General features: G+C 54.4%; 1 protein-coding gene across 16 annotated transcripts in view; it reads right to left on the reverse strand.

Moving 5' to 3' along the window:
• Window positions 1-22278, reverse strand: part of LOC118547164 (uncharacterized) — a 60797-nt gene that overhangs the window by 5074 nt on the left and 33445 nt on the right. For 4 of the 16 annotated variants that reach the window (XR_013445257.1, XR_013445247.1, XR_004922975.2 and 1 more), the window contains 5 exons: window positions 20884-21015; window positions 18245-18362; window positions 17929-18151; window positions 5841-5893; window positions 1790-3967 (listed from right to left, as the gene is read on the reverse strand). Coding sequence is in view for 3 of the 16 variants with exons in the window: in XM_078066161.1 (XP_077922287.1) it covers window positions 10404-10432; window positions 10526-10654; window positions 17929-18067; window positions 18245-18362 (415 nt within the window). In the remaining 13 variants the exon portion in view is untranslated. Of the gene's footprint in view, window positions 1-1789; window positions 3968-5840; window positions 5894-10355; window positions 10433-10525; window positions 10655-11823; window positions 11992-17805; window positions 18152-18244; window positions 18363-20883; window positions 21016-22278 lie in introns of those variants that run through there. The other 12 variants (XM_078066163.1, XM_078066161.1, XR_013445245.1 and 9 more) reach the window with 12 other exon arrangements.

Here is a 22278-nt window from a genome sequence, read left to right on the forward strand (position 1 = left end):
ACACCCACCCGTGAACTGCCACCACCTCCAGCTGGAGCCTCACCTGCCCTCCCTGGGCAAATCTGTCCCCCCCACTCCAGGTTACCCTCACCTCTTCTGTTGGGCGCCTCATCTGAGGTTTGGTCGCAGGGCTGAGAATTGGCCTACACCCAGCACAGCCCACTTGTGGACAGCAGGTGCTCATACGTGTCGTTTCTTTGTCCTCATGGGGGGCCCCGGGAGGGCAAAGACGCATCTCCTTGAGAGGCCCCATGGCAATGCGCTGAGCAGCAGCTGCACATGGCGTGCCCGTCCACGTGCAGGACGGCATCCTTGCGTGATGAAAGAATGTCGCGTTGAGAGGTGAGCCTCCTCAAAACAGTTTTGCCGAATATCATCATGACGGAATGTCAGAAACATCTTACAGGGTTCCAAATGGATTCAACTTAAATAACAAGTATAAAGAGGAAAATAGCCCGTGGTCCACAATCCCACAGCCCCGAAACCCCTTTTTGATATTTTTTCAAAAGGAATAATTCCCTTTAAAAAGCCAATGCAGAGCACCTGTTGAGGAATGGTCGGTCTCCCGAAGTGAGGGAAATGGGCTGGGAGTGCTTGGGACGTGGCCCGGAGGCAGGCGAGTGGCTGAAAGCGCAAGCACCACGAGAAGGGGCACCCAAGGCCCTGGCCCGAGGGAGGAGTGTCCCCAGAAGCCAAGCTGGTGCGGGGGGTGGAAGGAGACAGCAGGCGGGAAGATCGGGGCGCTCAGGAGTCTGCGTCTGGGAGCCAGGGAGGTGCTAACTGCATGGCCAGAGTTGAGAAACTCTCACTTGATCAAATCAAAGCCGGCTGAAAAGAGGCAAGCGGGCGAGCGTGAGAGGTTGTGTGCAGAGAGGCAGGGAAGGGAGGAGGCCAAGATGGAGACACTCGTGTTGGGCAGAGGGCTCACGAGTGCTTTGACTTTCTCAAGAATGTACTCAATGCTGTTATGCTATTTATATATATATATTTTAAACTCGGGCAATGGCAAGAGAGCCGTCGTGAGATCGGGTTCAGGAGGCGGAGAGGCCTGACCCAGGTCCGGGACAGGTGCGCTGACGTGGATACGGATGCCAGACAGAGGCCAGCGGCTTTGTCGACCACCAGGACAAGGCAGCTGGCGGGGTGCCAGGGAAGGCGGCTCTGGAACAGCCTGGACTCCACACTCCCCGCCCGCCTGGCCATGGTGTGGATTGGGTTGGAGGAGGCCAATCAGGATGACCAGCCATCAACTCCTGCCTCGTCATCTCATGGGGATCCAGGTCAGGCCCGGCCGAGTGATGGGTAATGGGGACTTCTCCTGCAATGCTCAATACTGTTGGATAATAGAGTGAATGAATTCTGAATCCGTGGTTTTGGGGCAACCGGGAGAGTCTCTGCGGCCACAGTCAGCCTCTCCTGGTGGTCTGCTCCTTGGGCAAGGGCTGTGGGGTCTGACTCGGATCTGGAGCACCCTCCGGGCCCGGACGCTGCTGCTGTCTGTGACGGGCATCCCAGCACAAGGGCCGTGTGTGTGCTGGGGGCCCAGGGTTGTCCTGCGGGCTTCCCGAGAGTACGAGGCATCCGGAGAGGGGTGAATCAGCCCGAGCCGATGACGCGGGACATACAAGGGCCCACCTCTCTGCATGGTTCCGGCCCCCAGAAACCTCCTGCTTTCTTTCCAGGAGCAAAGGGAGCTGATCTGCTATGAATGACAAGTTCATCCCAGGAAGCTGGGCCCATCCAGGAGTCTAGGCGGTCAAATCCCCAGGGGAAAGAATTTACCAGGCACTCACCTGCATCACCTTCTTTAATTTACTAGAGAGCCTTCCCGCCTTTTAGTTGACTTTGTCCTCTCGGCAATCCTATAAGCTAAGCGGGGAAGGCCTGCCTTCACCCTTCCTTTATGTGGGTCATGCTCTGTCCATCCATGACATGGATTGTCAAATGACACTACAGAGAAACTGAGGCCCAAAGATGTTAGAGCAACTGTCCAAGGGGCCACAGTCAGGGCAGACCCAAAAAGGGTGCTTTGTGACTTCTAAGCTGGGACTCTTCTTGGACAATACCACCTCTGGAAGTGTCTTTAAGGATTGTCATGGCAAAGGCGACAACGTGGATGCTGATGGCGTGTCGCCCATCCACGCTTTATACATTTACAATGTGTGATAAGGTTGGAGGGGGATCAGGACCCAACTGAGGACAATCCTGGTAGCCCAGGTCAGAAGTTTCAGCTCTTCCCAAGAGTGGTAGGGACCCAGCATCTCTCCAGCACGGGGTGGTCACGAAGAAGAAGCCTGTCATTGGAGTGGGGGGGCTCCCAGGAGATCATGAGGCTTGCTCAGGGGGCGGAGGACTCAACAGGAAGGAATCCACACCCTTTGACCTTTCCAGGTGGTAGAGGCACGCCCTGAGCCAGGCCTATGTCCACAATTCCCAGGGCTCCAGGTGGTGACAACTGCCCACCAGGACAGGCAGCTCCGCTTTGCTGTCCCGGGAAAGTCCTAGGGGGCCTCCATCCCCAGGCCTCCTCCATCCTCCCAGTGTCGCCATCTCCCTGGGATGCCTCCATCTGTGGGGTGTCATCTGTGGGGTGCCTCCGTCCCCGGTGTGCCTCCATCCTTGGGCGGCCTCCATCCCTGGAGCACCACCAGACCTTCTTTCTCTTTTCTTTCCTGGATCAAAGAACACGGGCTGGCTGGCTCCAGCCCTGTGTGTTGGATCCAAATTAATTGCCTTTGTTACGTTAATGGTGCAAGTGTCCCCTCCAATTCTTTTTCACACAGCAGATTCCTATGTGTTGCTAAAAATACAAACCCATGACTCACAGCTTCTGAAGACAGAAAGGAGAGAGAACTCCGCATGGCCTTTCTGCTCTCTGGAGTCAGGCCAGGGTACGAGCACAGGCTGAGAGCTTGAGAGCGAGCGCGGAGCTTGCACCCAGCTGCACAAGGGCAGAGAGAGGGGGTCCCAGACGAGACCCGCGGTTCTGAGCTGGCAGCCACATCTTCAGGGCGTGACACCACAGTTGGTAAGAAACCTTCTGCACCATGTCTTCGAGCCCTTCTGTTCCTTGGGGTATTATCTTGTGAGAGGTAGAGATCTCGGTTCTTGTTGACCGTCTTTTGTATTCTGCCACCTCCAGCTCACACCAGCCTTTTGGAGGCAGTGAGAGCGTCCCCCGTCAGCCCAGATGTGCCCGCTGACCCTGAACCCTCCACAGCCTTGCACCAGTGGGGAGCAGGCTGCTGGATAGATCCATAGGGCCCCAGCCTCAGCCCAGATGAGCAAGATAGACCCATTCCGACCCCTCCTCTTCAGACGCCCCAGGGTTCCTCTAGCCCAGCAGCTTGCCCTGGGAGTGCCCAGGGAGGACCTTAAGCAGTCCTCCTCGCTCCGTGAGGCTGGCCTTCGCTTGCTTCCAGGACAGACCCTGGGGCCAAGAAGCAATCTCTTGTAGAAATGGGACTTTGGAATCGGAGACCGGTTAGGCCACCTCGGCTTCCTCCTCAGCCAAACGGGGGCAGTAGCAGATGCCCCTGAGGCTGATGTGGGATGAAGAAGCATGAGCATACAAGACCGCCAGCCCAAAGCCTGGCCCCAGAGAGGGGCTCGGAACGTGTCGTCGCAGATTAACACGCACTGTTAGTTACTGTGTCCATGCCCCCACTCTGCTCTCCCAAACGTGGGACCGCGCTCACCCCTTCCCCACCCCACATCTGGGCCTTTGGCCCTTCTCCTTCCTGGGCCCCTCTGTCTCTGAGTCATGGACGGTTGGCCGAGAAGCAAACACTGTTAAGTCCTCACCCCTGGGAAGCAGCAGCCGAGGAAAAGAAAGCCTTCAAGAGAATTTTCTTGGCAGCCAAGGCCCTCCGATGAATCAGGATTCTTTCCAATTCCTGACTTATTCCAGGTGACCTGCCGGGTCATCTCTCGCTCCCCTCCAGGTGCAGACCCGGTCAGAGTGGGCCTGCGGAGGACACGGGAGAAAGGAGAGGGATGGGTGCTCAGAAATAAGGTGCTGATAGGTCCCTGTCCAGCTCCCAAGGAGACCTGTCCTGCTGTGGCCAGAACCGAGAGACTGGACATTCCTTCCCGTACATGAAACCCCCCCTGCAGAGACTGCCACCTCCTTCTCCCTGACGCATCCCTGCCCCCAACACTCAGCCTCCCTGAAAATCACCCACCCCGCTGTGGTCACTGTGAAGCAAGGGTCAGGGAAAGGGATTTGGGGTGGGAGGGGCCCTAAAACAAAAATGTGACCCAAGATGGCTGGCCACTTGCCCACCTTGGGCCAGTGCCTCCCTGCCCAGCGCCCTGGGACCCTCCAGCCCTGAACGGCCAGAATGAGAGTGTCCGTCACCCGGTCAGAGCCAGCTGCCAGGACTACACCCACGCCTGCCCCCTCTTTGTTCTCCTCTGCGTTCAGTAACTGCAGAGAGCAGGGCAGCCAGGATGCCCAGTCCCCGGGACTCTCAGTCATGGCAGGGAGCTAACGACCCACTGCTCCACCATGCCTCCAGTGCACTGGAAAATGCTGGAAGGTGGCTGTTAGCAGCGAACCACATGAAACAGTGAACCGATCCAACTAGAAATCTGGTCGAGTATGCGCGGTTCCCCCCAGCGCCGCCACACATGCACCCCGTTTGTGAGCGCTGGGCACCCTTGATCCATAGGCAGCTAATTATACTGCAGCCAAGCCCTGTGGTGGGAAGGGGAGCGGAAAGTGGCAAGAAAAGCCCGTAATTAAACCTTTGAGTGCAAAAGGTTCTTTCCATGTTGGAGACTGATTGAACCAAAAAGAGGTGGGTCCTACCAGAAGGTTAATTCCCAAATTGGCTGCCCCTGGTTTAACTCGGCATTAAGTGGGACTTTTTTTTTTTTTTTATTAAGATGGTGGACCGTTAGAATTTTATTATTTTTTTAAAGATTTTATTTATTTATTTGACCGAGAGAGATACAGCAAGAGAGGGAACACAAGCAGGGGGAGTGGGAGAGGGAGAAGCAGGCTTCCCGCCGAGCAGGGAGCCTGATGTGGGACTCGATCCCAGGACCCCGGGATCATGACCTGAGCCAAAGGCAGATGCTTAACGACTGAGCCACCCAGGTGCCCCTAGAATTTTATTTTTATTATACCGTCTGCCAAAACAGGCTCCCTCTTCTTGCCCTTCTGGGTCAGATCGTTGTAATAATGGCCCCGACTTGCACGAGCCTGCCTGCAGCTGCACTCTCCAGTACCCCCTCCGTGGCCCCTTCCGTGGCCCATTCTGAGCACAGCCACGTGACTGGCTGGGCCAATGAGAAAAGCGCAAGCTGAGGAAGGGCGTGCGCTCTTGGGAACCCTGAGACCCGGGGGAGGAAGCCCAGGCTCACCTCCTGGAGGCTGGGAGGCGGCGTGGGCCGTCTTAGCCTGGATCCTAAGACCAGCCAGTCCGCCACCTGCCAGAATGGGAGTGAGGCCATCCTGGAGCCCCCAGCCCCGGCCCAGCCACCCTGCAGATCAGCCAAACCTGCCCAGAAAAGACCTGCCCCGCGAATCCACAGAAAACCAAGAAATAACAAATGCAGTTTTAAGTCACCCGACTTGGGGGTCATTTATTCTGGGTGCATTCTCCATCCTCTAGCCCACCACGCGCTGCCGAAGAACAAAGACTCCGTGTTATGTAAATGTGTGTTTCCATGCCTGCAACAGCGCGCTGTAGAGAAGACCCTGGATAAAATGGTTTGCATGGAACGCGCACATGCACACGCATGCTCACGCATGCTCACACGCATGCACGTGCTCACATGCATGCACGTGCACACACACATGCACAGACACACACTTCTCCCACATCACCTACCTTCTCAATGAACTGTAGACACATGCATGTCAAGCATCCCTTCTGGAGATTTCCTGTGGAAAATGTTCACTGTACCTACAGCACCTGGCAGCCCCAGTAAGGGGTGTGGGCACCCTGCATCCTCTGTCCTTAGAGGGCATCACTCTAAATGCCGACCAGGACGCACCCCCACCCCAGCAGGTGCTTTAGCAGCAGAGGTGAAGGACTCTCACCACTGTCCTGACTAGCTGGGCCATGACACCTGCAAGAGGGTCCCTGGAGGTGGTGATGGAGGGCTCACAGGGCAACAGAGACCAGGCCACCCCTCGATACCCCTTCCAGGAGCGGAATTTATGGGGTCCCAGGTCATCTGCAGGGACTGCCCCCCAACTGTTTTGCCCTACTTTGGTGTGCCTGGAGTTTCTCACTGCAGTCCGCTTCTTCTACAATCCGTGTTGTAGTCTGAGCCCGAGAAACAGCAGCTCTCCCTCCCCTCCCCCTGTATTGATGGGGCTCCTAACTCCCACGCCTCTGCATAAAACACTTTTAAGAGCATCGCAGAGCATACAGGGTCCGATGTCAGGTTTTCTGTCCAAAGCAACGTCCAGAGCTGTGTGGAACAGAGAGGGCTGCTGGGACAGAGGCTTCGCCCAGGCTGTGTCTGACCTCCAGCCCCTCAGTCTCCAGGCCTGGGGTTGGCCTCCTCCCGCCCCCGGGAGCACCTGCGACCCAGAATCACCCCCCTTCTCTCTCAGCCCCAAAGGCCCGACCTAATTCCGTGAGAAATGCTCAGAAACCACGGAGCCTAATAAAGTGCTGCCCGTGGGAATAGTCACAGACCATTTCAGGAGCCCATGCACTTCCTACGAGGACAGTGTCTCATTTCAGGACATTCATTCATCCTGGAGGGGCACATTCATACTTTACACCAGGCAACCACTTACTGTATCGCATTTTAAATTGATACTTAAAATCTTGTTTACAACAGCATTGAATGGAGTCTAATAGATGAAATATAAAATCATTCCTATTTTTTAAAAAATCTTCCCTTATATTAAATCACACATAATAAATGTCTATCAAGGGACTCCCTTAATTAGTTACGATGTGTCCATATGATGGAAAACTATATAACCTTTAAAAGTAATGAGATACTTCTTGAACACAGAAAGACATTGGTAATATATTTCTGAATGAAAAGAGCAAATTGGAGAACAGTATATCCAGTATGATCCTATTTTTGAATACATATATATATTAGCATTTGCATAAAATGCTATAAACTAGAATAGGTCCTGTTATTCATAGTTATTATCAAGGCACATAGGATTACCAAACCTTCCACTTTTTACTTTATACATTTCTGTTGTCTGAAACTTTTTTATAAATAAGTGTGCATTCCTTTTACAATCAGAAAAAATAAAGATTAAAAATAAAAATAATGACAAAAAATAAAAATAACGTATCATGCAAACATAAGGACCTACTCAGGTTTATGTGATAGACTCCATGAGGCTTAGTATTTGTAACAAAATAAAAAAAGTCAGCTGGGTGGATGGTGACCACTTCCTAAACCTCCAGGAAATCCAGTGCAGCTCTAAAATCAGGAGTAGAGGGGCGCCTGGGTGGCTCAGTTGGTTAAGCAACTGCCTTCGGCTCAGGTCATGATCCTGGAGTCCCTGGATCGAGTCCCGCATCGGGCTCCCTGCTCAGCAGGGAGCCTGCTTCTCCCTCTGACCCTTTCCCCTCTCATGTGCTCTCGCTCTCTCTCTCATTCTCTCTCTCTCAAATAAATAAATAAAATCTTTAAAATAAAATAAAATAAAATAAAATCAGGAGTAGATCCTCTCTGGAAATGTAATCTTATAAAGGAGACATTGAAGGCTCTGGTACCATTCGTGGAAAATGAATGTTTCTAAGAGCCACCTGGCCACGAGGGACCCCAGGATGTGTGAGAGTGTGCTGTGGCAATAACCCCAAAACATTAGCGACTTAGAACTGCAAAGGTTTAGGGACGCCTGGGTGGCTCAGTCGGTTGGGCGTCTGTCTGCCTTCGGCTCGGGTCATGATCCCAGAGTCCTGGGATCGAGTCCCACATCCAGCTCCTTGCTCAGAGGGGAGCCTGCTTCTCCCTCTCCCTCTGCTGCTCCCCCCCCCCCGCTTGTGCTCTCTTTCTCGCAAATAAATAAATAAAATCTTAAAAAAAAAAAAAAAAGAACTGCAAAGGTTTAGGGGACAGGCTAGCTTATAGATGACCAGTTCTCCCACTGAGAACGACTGGTGAGAAGCTTAACCTTTTTTTTTAATGTTAAGACATCAGAGAGTGATCAAGACAGTGGAGCTTGAATAGACAAGCCACATCCCGAGAGAGAGAGGTGACCATGACATCCTATACTGCTTTCCCTCCTGATCCATTAGTCAGTTCCCTGGCAGCATGGACAGAGAGACCCAGGCCAGCAGAAATAACCCCTAAGAGACAGAGGAAGCAAGCAGAGCGTCAGCCATCCCATGAGGCTGGGTGACAAAAACTGGAATTCAGGGCTATTTAGGAAGCCAGGGCTTGAGGGATCAAGATTCCGGAGAGAAAAGAAGCAGCACAGAGAAGTACCGCGGACATTCTGGGTCACTTTCGCTCTCTGGGCGTGGAGGGGTCCCCCTGTGGCACAGGCCAAGGGGAGCAGGGAGAGGGTGGAGCAGAAGCAGAACCTAAGGAGGTAACGGAGAATTTTCAAAGCTGACAAAAGACATCAAGACACAGGAGCAAGAAGCACTAAGAATCCCAAGCACCACAAATATAAGCACACACACGCACCCCCGCACATGTGCACACTCCCTGGTATATCATAACAAACCTATTGCAACCCAAAGACAAAAATATCAAAATATCCAAAAAACCTGGCAGGGTCGGGGTGGGCGGGGGGAGATATATTCCCTTCAAAGGAGCAGCAGTGGGCTGAACTTTCCATATTTCCATGGAAAGGAGTGACACCTCTAACACCCTGAAGGAAAACAATGAACAAGCAGGAACTGAATAAGAAAGAAAAGTATCCTTGGAAAGCAACAGACTCAACAGAAAGGCACACAATGGTTCACCAGGAGACACATGCAAGAAGGTGCACAGTAATGTGAACCACCACTAACATTGGAAACCAGAAACGACCCAGATGAACATCCACCAGCGATGCAAGAGATGAACGCGTCGTGGCATGTTTACAAAATAGAGCACAACGCAGCAAGGAGAATGAATCACAACTATGTGTAGGAACTGGAAGAATCTTTCCAACACTGAATGAAGAAGCCAGAAACAAAATAGCACAGGCTGTACACGTCCATTTATGTAAAGTTTAAAAAAAAAAAAATAGCAAGCCTAATCTGTGGTGTTAGAAATCAGGGCAGCACTTACATTTAGGGCGGTAGTAATGGGGGAAATAAGGGGGCTGCCTTCTGGGGAACTGGTAACATTCTGTTTCTTGACTTGGGTTCAAGTTACACAGATAGGAAGACTTGGTAAAATGTATCAAGCTCTGCATTTATAACGTGTATCGTTTTCTGCCTGCTCATTGTGTATATATGTTAGGCTTTCATAACATAAATGATCAACAGGGGTTGTGCTCAAATCCTGATCTCGGGTGGCGGGATCCAGCACCCCCCCTCCCCTCAGGCTCTGCGCTCAGCAAGGAGTCTGCTTAAGATTCACTCCCTCTCCTTCTATCCCCCCCTGTCCACCTCCCTCTCTAAAAAAAAAAAAGAAAGAAAGAAAAGAAAAAGAAATGATTTACATATAAAACAAAAGCTAAAATGCAATTTTTACAAGACAAATCCTAGAGTAAAAGCAAATTTTAGTGCCAAATACACAGTAGGTTGTGAATAATTTTTTAAAGCGTCAGGAACTCTCAGATGCAAGGTTACAGATTCCTGACTTTTCTGGCTTTTCTCTAAACAACGACTCTTACATCTTCATGTAATATACCTAAATGTTTTTCTAATGACAAAAAGGAATACATAATTATTACAGCAAATTTAGGTACGGGCCCTGTTGGCCTCTGGAGAGACCCCACGCCTGCCTCCCTCTGCCCTCCCTGATGCACAAACACCCACACACATTCTCTCTCTCTCTCTCTCTCTTTCAAACAGACATGACGGTCTTATCCCTCCTGCGCCATAGACTTGGGAGCTTTGCCCAGATCAGAGGACAAGCTATGCAAAGCAAGGGCTTGATTCTTCTTCGTGCAGTGAGCACTTTTACTGGGGCCCAGGCCTCTGCGGGCGATGGAGAGAGAGCGAGGCACTGATCACATCTCACCAGGAAGCTCATTAGAAGCAGCCAGGAACCTCCCACTCCTGGGAGCAGCCTCTCCCCTGCCCACCTCCGCCGCAGGGGAGCGTCCCTGGAATTCCCCGTTTGGAGGAGGGAGGTTAAGGGAAGGTCACCTCTCTCGCTCCCTCTCTGTCTCTCTCTGTCCCCCCACCCCCTGCCCCCGCCCCTCCTGATGGGGTAAGGAGCGCGTCTGCGCGCAGGGGAGTTGGGGGTCGCACCTGCCTGGCATCCTGCCACACCTCTGGCCTCTCTGTGCTACCAGTCACTTATCCCATGCCAGCCTCAGTTCCCACATCTGTAAAATGGGATTTTTACATCATAAACCTTCAAAGGTCACTTTCAGAGAATCCCATGACAGCGCTCAGGAAAGCAGTCTGCAAATTGTCACCGTATGCGTTGTAAAATATGACGTTTTGAAAAACATGGTTGCTGTTCATGGAGAGAGAGACGGATGACAGATCCTGGGACCCGTGAGTGTAGCTCAGGAGGTGTTCCAGCATGAAGTGACCTCTGTGGCCTGAGGAACAGGACAGGACAGTGAGAGGCAGGCCCCGGAGGCAGGGCAGTGGCATCTTGGGGAGTGGATGGCCGGCAGGCGTGCCCCTTCCCGCCTTCCCCCCCCCCCCCCAGGAGCTCTGCAGGGCCCAGCAGAGCCAGAGCCGGCCCCTCTCCTCCTGCCTCCCCTCCAAACGGTTTCCAGGAAGGGATCTGTTGCCATGGGAACACATGTCCAATTATTCTACTCGCAGAAAATCACTTATCAGCCAACTTGGTTGGAACATATCCCTTCTGCAGAGCAAAAACCACCTCTTGGGTTTTTACCTCCGTCATAACCAGAGCTTTGAGTGAAGAAACGGAGAAGCAGGCCGGGAGACTCAGGCTGCGAGAGGGGGTCTTCGGGGTGGAGATGGCAGAGGGTGAGGGAGAGAAGCAAGCCTGTCAACAAACCACAGGGGGCTCCCTCACATCTGTGGATCCAAAGGCCAGTTGGAGCCCCTGAAGGGACTAAGGCAGAGCAGGGCGGGGAAGGACAGAGGAGCTTCCATTCTGCTGAGCCCACACTGAGCCAGGCTCTGCTAGATACTGGTCATGCAGAGATGTGTCCTACACCTCTTTGTACCTTCGATGGGGGGGGGGGGCTCCTGCCAGAGGGGTGGAGTGAGCAGATCAAAATAACAGTAAGTGATAAGGACAACAATAGGATATATTCAGGGTAGTAAGAAGTAACCCAAGGGAGGAGAGAGAATGAGAGAAGGTAACTCAGAAGCTGGGTTTTGATGTACGAATAGGAGCTTGCCAAACACACAAGGGATGAAGGTGGGTGCTCTGGGCAGAGGAGACCATGTTTAAGGGGGGGGGGGTCATGGATCTGAGAACAACAGGTTCTTGAGCACTGTCCAGTGTAAAAACCCAGTGAGGAAAGGAGGGAGCTTATGAGACTAGAAGGCACAAATGCCCTGTAAGGAGTGTGGTCTTCGGCCTATGTGCAGTGGGAAGAGCTCAGTCACATTGGCACTTGGCAGATGCAGGCAGGATGGAAAGCCAGCACATCTGGGACCCCCCGCCCAGGAAATGGACTTCCACACGCCACCCCTGGGGAATTCCTCACCCCCCAGACCAGCTGGGATCAATTCTCTCTGCATCTCCCTCCTCCCAGGACAAGGACCGTACTGCTTACCTCTTGGAGCCTTGTATCACTGGCATCTGCTGGGGATGAGCCCCTGGTCTTCTAGCTGCAGGATTTCCAGAGTCTCAGATGCACCTCACACATCCTACCCCAATTTCCCAGATCATGCAATGGGCCCCTGGAGAGGCATCCTGGCAGCGAGGAAAATCTTGAACTTTGGGATGGACCTGTATTTGAAAACCACCTCTTGCAGCTAAATGATGTTGGACAAGCCTACCTCCTGGGACAGAGATTTCCCGTCTATTCTGTAGAGAAAATGACCTACACTGCCCCCTCCCCTGGGACTGCCAGGAAGAGACCCCATAGATACACAAGGAAGTAGGGAATGGTTGGGTTTCAATGTCAAAATAGTGGGAAATTCAAATTCTGGAGGTGGGGCAGACATCGGAAGCAGGACTGGAGCGGGAATCCAGACCAATGCCTCTGGACAGACATGTGGACAGACACGCCTGACCCCAGGTGCACACGCTTCTGCTTCACCTGTTGCCTCGGCCACGACCTTGCCCTGTCCTTGACACGAGACATCTGTGGCCTGAAGATCAGCGGCCCAGCATGGAGCCAGGGCCAGCAGCAGCCCCCGAAGAGAACTAAGTGCCCCCTTGACCCCAGAAACAAAATGATGCGAATCCTACGGGCATGAGACCCTCATCAGACCCGAGCAGCACAGCGGGACCGAGGCTCACGGCACACAAGTCCCAGGGTTTGCTTACAGATCACCCTGTTTTAATAAAGCGAGGGAAAAATTTTCACAAGGGAAAACCATCACTCATGCTCGTGTTTGTTTTTCGGGGTAAAGCTCTCAGCTCTGCAGAGCCGTCCCAGCTTCCTCGTGATTTTACCAAAAAGGAGGGCTGTTTGGTCCCCTGGGAAATACACGCCGGGCATCATTTTACTGGGTATCTATTCTGTTCCAACGAGAATGAACCTCTTCCTTTCTAAAACAATACAAAGGTGGGTAATTAGAGTGTAGTCATTAATGGATAATTTTAGAGGGGGTGAGCAGAGTTCATAACATCATTCTGAATGTATTTGCATTTAACTGAACTCCTTTTTTCTCTCTTCTGTGATTTTTTTGTTGTAACTGTAATTAATTTAATTGAGATTTTCCCTAATGAAAACAAAGAACAATGTCTGTGGGAGAATCAGCTTCTGGCGAGGCTGTGGGTGCGGTGGTGCCCCCTTTCCCGAGTCAGCGCCCAGGTCCCCGGGGATCCTCAGCCTCCGGGAGCTTCTGCCCTCCGTCTGGCAGCAGAAGCAGGCAGGTGGCTGTGTGCACGCACGTGTGTGTGTGTGTGTGTGTGTATCTGTTCATTTATTCCCCCGATCCAGAAGAATAGGGTGGTGCACAGGAAAAATGGGATCTATGAGCCAAGAGCTCTGGATTTTTATTCTGATTCTCTACCCTTAACCAGGGGGGCGACTTTGGGCACCTTCCCCTCTCTGTGCCTCTGTTTCCCCACTGTACAATGCGAGTATCTCTCAAGGACTCATCTCAGTTGGGCAATGAATGTCCTGCCAGGCTCTCAGTGACTCTGTCAGGGCTGTGATGTGCATCCAATGCGTCACAAGGGGGAGCACGTCCTGTGTCCCCAGCCTCTAAAAGCCACTTTCCAGAAGCTTCCACCATACATGGCACACAAAGAGGAGGATACTGGCAGGTCCTGCCCTCTGGGGACTTAACATCAGGACTTGAGGGAGCAGCAGAGGGGCACCCAGTGGGTGACAGAAGGAAGAGGGACACCCCCCACCCCACGACCTGTGTATCCAGGAGCTCTGGGTCCTCAGACTGCTCGGACAAAAGCCTGTCCCCTGGTGAGCCCCCTCTCCAGGAGGCTCTACACACCTTGGTCACTTACCTCTGACTCGGCAGTTCTCGCCTCCTGCATTCCCAACCACTGTCTCCATGTGGCTGAATCTGCTTCCCTTGGGGCCCCATCCCTGGGTTTCTGCCCCCAACCCCAAGCTACTCATGGCCCCTGATTCTTGGAAGCATCTTCATTTGATGGATTTTATCCTGAGCTTTCCCTGCCACTAACTGGCCCGCTCAGGTCTGTTCCTCTGGCAAACATGCGACTGTGGGGTACGCAAAGAGGGGTCCATTCAGACCTGCCCGGGTGCCTCCAGTGCAGAGGTGTTCCCGCCTCCCAGGACTTCCCATGTGAGATATTTAAATGGTTCTTGCCAAGGGGAGTTGAGAGGTATGCAGTAAGTGCTCAAGCAGCTCAGAAGGAAACCAGTGGTCTGTGGGAGAGGGAGCGCCAAGCTGGGTCCCAGGGACGTGGTCAGAGAGCAGTGAGCTGTAGGATATACATTACGTATCCACCACCCTTGGATTTAGGGTCCTGGATGTGCCAGAAGAAGCGAGTAGGGTATGAGGTGCCTACTCAAAAGAAATGTTTCCTTCCCAATACAACGGAAGGCTGTCCCTGTTAGCCCAGCTCCCTGCCTTGTGAGCATGGGCCCAGCCTGCCTCTCCCCAGGGTCACCACAGGACCTTTGCTCACAATGGCCAGTCCCTGGGAGGGAACAGTGACTTCACAGAATGAAAACCATGGTCTAGGCCACCCTGTGGCCGTCTGCCGGGCCAGCAGAGCTCAGGTCAGCTGAGGACTCAGGCAGGCAGCGGGGCCTGATAGACCCTGTCTCTGGCAGGACGGGTCCAGACAGCCCACCCTCCCCAGCCCTCCTGCCCGCCTGCCTGGCCCAGCCCCGGTGGGGCAGCTGTCCCTGGAGCCAGGCCCTCCCGCCCCGTCCCTGGCCACAGACCTTTCCTCCCAGGGGTGCTGAGTGGCTCAGGGGAGGAGACTCCACCCTGATATTTCATTGTTTGTACAGAACCATTAGTTTCTGCCAAAAGGGAAAAATTAAAACGGGAACAGCCTTTTTTTCCCCCTGAGAATTGTTTTCTCTTCATTAAACCCTCTGGTCTGGCCTGGCCGGCCACCAGTCCTGAGCCAGCCGAGCTCTTTCTCCTCCTTGGCTGAGCAAGCCCTCTCCCTCCCTTCTGGGAAGGGCCAGGGCCCCTCTGTTTGGATCAGAGACAAGGAGGCAGAAGGAGGCAGAGTCAGGAGGATCCATGAGCAGGACAGGAGAGGAAGAAGGGCGCGCCAGGCAGGGACCACCCCGGACCCCAGGCCCCCCCACCGTGAGGCCAGCCCCCACTGGACACACACGTTAGGGTTCCGGTTTTAAAAACCCGTCAGTGAGTTTCTATAGCCCCCAGGCCTCAATCATGGAGTGTGCCCCTCTTTCTTGAAGTCTATACCCACCTCCCTCTCCTCGGAGACGTCCCCCAAATCCCCGCTCCCAGCCTGTCACTGTACTGCTCGCCATGAAACCCCGTGGAGCCGTGGGCGGTTCGTATTCCCTTTCCGGTTTTCCTCTGACTCACACGCTGGGGTGGGGTGAAGGGGAAGCAGCTCTTGGAGGTGGGCCCTCTTCTGCCTCCTCCTTGGAAGATCCTGGGGTAACTGGGTCCGCCCTCCTGCTCCAGCTTGCGGCAGGGTTGCCGCACCCCTCCAGAGCCCAGCCCCGCCGGGCCCTCCCTGCCGGGCCTTCCCCGCCAGGTGCTCTGCCCATCCATCCTGGGCAGGTGGGGTCTTCAAGCTTTGCTCTCGGCCACTTGGGAGGTCAGAAGAAGGGGTCGGGCAGGCCCCTGGGCCAACGTAAGTTGAAATGATGGTGCCTCCTCACACCACCTCCGGCCACCTCCAGAGAACCCCGAGGAAGAGTGACAGAGGCTGGTGTGGCTTTACATCAGGGCAATGGATAGGACACAGGACCGGAGTTGCCCACGGTGGCCCGCCCACCCCTGCAGCCTTTCCATTTCTGGGCTCCCCAACTGACTTCCCAGCACCAGCACCTCATCTCTCTCTTGGCCATGAGAGCCGCAGAGCAGAAGCGCAGGAGAGCTAACCCCTTCCCCCCACCAAAGCAGCCCACAGTCAAGACCCAACAAGACTTGGTGGGGACACACTCCAGCCCCCTCGCTCCATGGGGAGCTGTCCCTGGAGCACACTGTCTCCCAAGAGCCCCTCATGCCCCCACTGCCCTGTCGAGGCTCCCGGGGATCACTTCCCAGATAAGCCACTTAGACTGAAAAGCTTCAGTCAGGGTCTGTTTCAAAGGGTTCCAAAATAAGATGGGGAAAGGCAACGTCATAAGCACCCCTGTCTCTGCCCTCTTCACGCATGCCGCACAAACAAGGGAACTGGTCAGTGGTCAGTGCACTCCAAGTCAACAGTGTGATGGGGCTGCCTAAGAACGCTGATACTGTCTCCGGCTCCATTATTAAAGGTATTGTCTCCTAAGGAAGGGAGGTGATCATAACCCACTGTCCTCCACACTGGCCTGAACTCCTGCCCTATTATTTAGTTTGAGGATGGGCGGAGGTGTTTGTGCAGAGACCAAACCAAGTTCATGTGAACTAACCAGGAAGGGAAGGGACCTTGAACCCACCTTGAAAAATGGTTAAGGACTGCAGAAGACAAACTCGGGGATGAAGAAAGAATTCTGAAGCACTGTGCTGCTCCAAAGAAAATAGACTCAGTCCATGTGGCCCCAAGGGACCAAAGTAAGATGATAATGGCTGCAAGCTCCAGAAATACAGGTTTTCAGTCTTACATATGAGAAAATATGGTAGCACTCCTGGCTGCCTCAAGAAGACATCGGCTGCTGTTGAAAAGTACTGAACTCCCCATCCCTGGAGGCATTTAAATACTGGAAAACCAGTGTTGGGGGGTCCCGCCAGCAAGTTTATAATTTGGCACTGTGGATCAGCTAATGGATTACTGCCTCTGTGAAATGATCTTTGATAATATTCACTGAACATTTAACCAGACTACGAGGCTGAACACAACATGCAGGAAGGAGGGCTGGGATAGCAACCCCTCTAGTTGTTTGTTTTTTTTTTAATTTTATTTATTTGAGAGAGAGAGAATGAGCACGAGCAGGGGGAGGGCCAGAGGGAGAAGCAGACTCCCCGCTGACCAGGGAGCCTGATGCGGGGCTCGATCCCAGGACTCTGGGATCATGACCTGAGCAGAAGACAGATGCTTAACCGACTGAGCCACCCAGGCGCCCAACAGCAGCCCCTCTATTATCAGCAGATGACTGGACCATCCCCCATGGAAGGCCACTTACCCCCACATCTATTACTCCTTAACCTTGCTCTCTGGGGAATCTCAGCCCCCCACCCTCCCTACACCCCTAGCAGCTTATGAAAAACCAGCTATTTGAACAGTCCCCACGGGAAAGTCTGGGAAATAGTATGTCTCCTTTTGTGGCACTCTGGAGTTGGGTCGGATGCCCCCATAGTGGGGTGCCTCCGAGACCAGACGACCTCTTGCTGTTCACCACTCCACCCGGCTGACCCAGGGAGCTGCAGGCTCTGCCCCTTGTCCCTCCAAGCTGCTCTCCTGTTCTCGGGAGGCCTCCTCCCCAGTTGTACTCTCTGAGCAAAGCCCAGGCCCATCTGGAGGATCGTGCAGGCGGTCAAGCGTCCTCAAGGACCCATGGCCCCTCCCCACCCTGAGACCCCCGGGGCATTCCTGCCCAGACCCCTGGGACAGCAGGAAAGGAAAGCCCAGCTCTCGGTGCTTCCTGCCCCAGAAGCCTGGGCGCTGCTGGGGTCTGGGGTCTGGGGGTCTAGGCAGCTCTCCTGTGCGCTGAGTGAGGGGCCTCTGCTGGGGAACAGACCCCACTGCACCAGAGCCCACAGTGAGTGGCTCACCTTCTCCCGAGCATGTCCTGACCACTGCTCTCGGCTTCTTCAAAGAGAGGAGAGGGAGGCGGGAGCAGACGCCAGACCAAGGGGGAGCAGAAGGGTGGCCCCGCGCCCCGTCCTCTCCTGCCGGCCCCTCCCGCCCTCCTGCTGTCCAGAGCGACTCCACCCCCAAGTGCCCACCTTGCTCCCCCCAGGGGTCACACACCTCCCAGGAGCCTTCTCTGTGCACCCCGATTTCTTCATGCATGCCACCTACCTGGAGGGCCAGAGGAAGGCCAGCTGATGGGTCATATGGGCCCTGTCCCATTAATGGGCCAGGGAACACTGTGGGACTTTGAAAGGGGGCAAACGAGATCAGTGGGTATCATGTCCAGCTCACCTTCTGGAGGTATCTTCACCTTTGACTGTCTTGGAGCTGTTGCCACTCTGCAAGTGGTACAAAACTCGTAAGAACGCAAACGACCTTGTCCACGAAAGGCAGATGAGCCATGTTCCGTGGCATGCAGTTGACCACTGCCCTGTGGAGAGCGGCCGGCTTTGTGCATCTGTAAATGCGCTCCCGCGTTCCTCACTGCCTACGGATGTCGGGCGCTTGGGACCTGCTGTAACACACACTGGTGTCTCCATTAATTCATGAGTTAAAGAAATCTTAGGCACGTACTTATTTTGTATTTGTATGAGAGTCGTGAGCTTACCTTTTCACAAAACTCCCTGTTAACAAGCATGGGTCTGTCCAGGCTGGAAGGCCAAGCTCTGTGGACAAGATCTGGAGGGTGGAGACTGCGAGGGTGTCTTTTCTGGGAGCGGCTGGCCCTAGAAAGGAGGGAAAGGAAGGTCTGTCCCCATGTCCCCCGCCCCTCTCTCCGTCCAGCCACCTCCGCTCCTGCTCCAGACACACCCACCCCACCCCGCTGCTTCTGCAGTCGCTGAGTGACATTTGGGGCCCAGGTGGCATAGGGGGCCGAGTCCCATCCGGGGTCAGCCTGTGGTGTGCGGACGTCCGAGCGGGTGTCACAGAGAACTGGATGCTCCCAAGAGGACCACGGAGGAGACGGGAAGGCCTCTGCTCCCAGTTATACCCAAAAAGTGGGTGTCATGGGGAGCTCTCTGGCCTCGGAGTCAGGGCAGGGGTGGAGGCTCAGCCTTCTCTACAGCCTCCATCTACAGAAACGTTCTGATGGCGACAGAAGCAGAGGCAAAGGCCGGTCGTTGGCGGGGGTGAGGCCCGGGACCCCAGCGCGCGCTGTGGGACCGTAGGACGGTGCCGCCCGCCTCACGCAGCCCCTCGCAGGACCGAACATGGAGTTCGCGCACCCCTCCACAGCTCCATCCCTCCGCGTACGTCCAAGAGAAGAGAAAACGGTGAGTTCAAACAAAATCCCGTCCGCAAACGTTCACAGCAGCAATGCGGCAGACAATGCGAACGTCCGTCTACGGAACCGAGGAGGCCGAGGTCTCTCCCTGCGGGACCACCACACTGGCCTTGGAAGAGAACGAAGAAGTGACAGAGGACCACACAGATGAGCCCGGAGAACACGGCGCCAAGGAAGAGGCCGGACACACGAGGACACCGGCCGTGCGATTCCGTTTATGTGAAGCGTCCAAAATGGGCGCATCCACAGAGCAGAAAGCTGATGGCTGGCAGCCAGGGGCTGGGGGGCGAGGGTGGGGACAGCCAACGGGTACAAGTCTTCTTTCTGGGGCGATGAAAATGCTCCAAAGTTGACCGTGCTGATGATTGCAGGAACGGGCGAATACACCACGATCCACTGATTTGTGCGATTCCAGTGGATGTATCGCACAGGGTGTTCGTTTGCTGGGGCTGCCCCACAAAGTACCGCGGACGGGGCGGGAGTGTGGGGGGGGCGCCTAACCAGACATTTACTCTCTCTCGCTCCTGGGGTCTACAGGTCCAGGGTCCCGGCGTGGGCGGGGCAGCTCTCTCCCAAGGCCTCTGACCCTGGCATGTGGGTGCCGCCTTCTCACCGTGTCCGCTCGGGGTCCTTCCTGTGAGCATGAGCACCCCTCACGTCTCCCAGATTCACCTCCTGTAAGGACACCAGTCAGACGGCAGGAGGGCACCCCCCACAGGCCTCGTTTTAGCGCGGTCACCTCCTCGAGAACCCGTCACCAGATACAGTCACAGTCTGAGGTCCTGAGGGGCTGGGGCTTCCACATACGAATCTTGGGGGAGATAGAATTCAGCCCATCATATATGATATGTGAATTGTATCTCCATAAAGCTGTTTCTTAAAAAAAAAAAAAGTGAAAAATCCCCACAGCCTTTACCAAAGAAGGGGATCTGACTCCTCCCCAAGAGCGGCCACATTTTAACTTCCCATTTGTCTCGAGGCCAAATCAAACAATGACTCTCTAACTGCCCCACTCCCCAGAGGGCAGACCGGGCCACACACAGAACATGACAGTTTGGAAACTAACAGACCTGGTTTCGACCCAGCTGGGCAGGTGGACCCGGGGCTGAAGCTTCTCCAGGAGCCACGGGCCCCCGGCAAGGCGACAGGTGTCCCTCCAAACGCCCACCGACTCAAGCCCATGGACGCGTGAAGAGCTTTGCTGACGGAAGCGTGGGAGAAGCAGCGCCGGGCAAGGGGGGGGTACCCGGCCCCTGGCACCCTGCTCTGCTCGAGCCTGAGCCTGGAAGCTGGGGTGTGTGGGGCAGGGTCCGTCTTCTCTCCCTTCCCCCCAGCCCTCCTGGGGGCTCCACGGGAACCACCTGAATGCAGAGCAGAGCAGGGGCCCCCAGAGGGCTCGCTCCCCATCCAGAGAAAGCCTGCCCACCAGGCTGCTCCTCAGGGCCTGCAGCCCCCATGCCACATGTGAGGAGGGGGGTGGCCATGAGTTTGGGCCCCCTCTTCTTTTATCATGCATCAATATCCCTGGCGCTGGGTTGGGCTCTGCACCCTCAGAGCCCTCCGTGGGTATTAAGGGATGAGGGCGAGTGCAGGACTGCGGGCGGCACGGGTAGCGGAGGCTGCCATCAGGTCATGAGAGGTAGTGAAAGCCTTCCCGAGAGCCCTTTGGGATGCAGCCCCAGCTCCTCTCCCTGCAAGTCCGGTCTCGGGACCAAGGCTGGGGCGTGGAGCGGGCAGGACAAGGCAGCTCTTTCTGGCTCCCCCGGCGGACCCCGCAGTGACCACTGCTCAGGAGGGAGCCTGGGCCAGGTGGACGGGAGGCCAGAGAGGTGGCCCCTTTGCCGTGGCCGCTGGGCATCAGGGGACCAAGGACGCCCGGAGTGCCCACGGTCAGCACCCGCCTGGTCCCTCGGCGGGGGGAGGCATGGGGGACGGGGTCCAGGAGGCTGGACCTGGCTTACCAGCACCCCTGCAAAGTCACCTCATTCATTCGCTCAACCATTCATTCAGCAAATTCTCCAGGGAATCGGCAAATCCTGGCACTTGTGCCTTCTAGATTTATCCAGAGTAGGCTGCTTCTTATCCTCTTCAACCTGTCACCGCAGCCCAAGACAACTAGATTATTGCACTAGCCTCCCACCAAGTCCCCGGTCTCCCCCTGTCCCCGACACGCACGCACCCACACACCGTACCACACACACATGAACTCACACCCACACACACACACAGGCCTTCCCCAACCACATCATCCCCACGGGGGCCAGCAAACTTTTTCTATAAAGGGCCAGAAAGTAGGTAGTCCCAGTTTTGCAAGACAGACAGTCTCGGTGGCAACTATTCAACTCAAAAGCAGTCGTAGACAGCACATAAGGGAAATAGCATAGCTGTGTTCCAATAAAACTTTATTTATAAATACAGGTGACAGTGAGCCAGATTTGGCCCAGGGCTGATCTAAAAGAACAACTCCCATCATTCTCTAGTCTCTCCCCTCTGTTTGACTTTGCTTGGTGGCACTCATCACCACACAGTGACACATGTATCTGTCTACTTCTTCATCTGCCTCCCTGACTGGCATGTTGGAGCCCCGAGCACAAGGCCTCTGGCTCTTCTGCCCATTGCTGTGTCTCCAAATTCTGCTAGGCACTCGACATATTAAAAGTAGAAAAAAAAGGGGTGCCTGGCTGGCTCAGTCAGAAGGGCATGCAACTCTTAATCTCGAGGTTGTGAGTTTGAGACCCATGTTGGGTGCAGAGATTATTTAAATAAACAAAACTTTTAAAAACCAGATTAAGAAGATCATAAACTTAAAAATGTAATGAAAGCAACAGAAAATCATAGCTAACATATATGTAAATGTATACTTATATAGTTATGCACGTTTGTATTATGTGTTATGTATAATATACACGTACCATGTACATGATGTGTATATACAAGCACACACATGGATGTGGTGCTTATTTGCCAAGCTGATAAGGGAACAGAGCCAAGGAGGCACAAAGTAACATGCTCAAGTTCACAGGGCTGGGAGGGGCATAGCGGGACGAACCCAGTTCCAGAGCCTGTGTCTCAGTCCCTTTCCTGTGAAATGAGGGGTTGGATTGGGCCAGGGTCTGCACATGTGGCCCCCACACATCACTCCCCCCTCTGGCAGCAGACACCCTACTGATTGACAACACCATCTCCTGGGGAGTCCGCACCGCCTGGACCTCCAGCCTGGCCCTCTAGGCTGTCATTGGCAACGGGTCCGCAGGTACCAGATGCTTCTCTCCCCGGCTGACCCAGAAAAGGCCAGCAGAGCGATCTGTCTCCCTCACTGGCCCCTGGCCACCAAGGCAAGCACCTGACGGCTCCCT

This window comes from Halichoerus grypus, chromosome 2 (assembly GCF_964656455.1).
Source record: "Halichoerus grypus chromosome 2, mHalGry1.hap1.1, whole genome shotgun sequence".
In the NCBI taxonomy this organism is placed as follows: Eukaryota; Metazoa; Chordata; class Mammalia; order Carnivora; family Phocidae; genus Halichoerus; species Halichoerus grypus.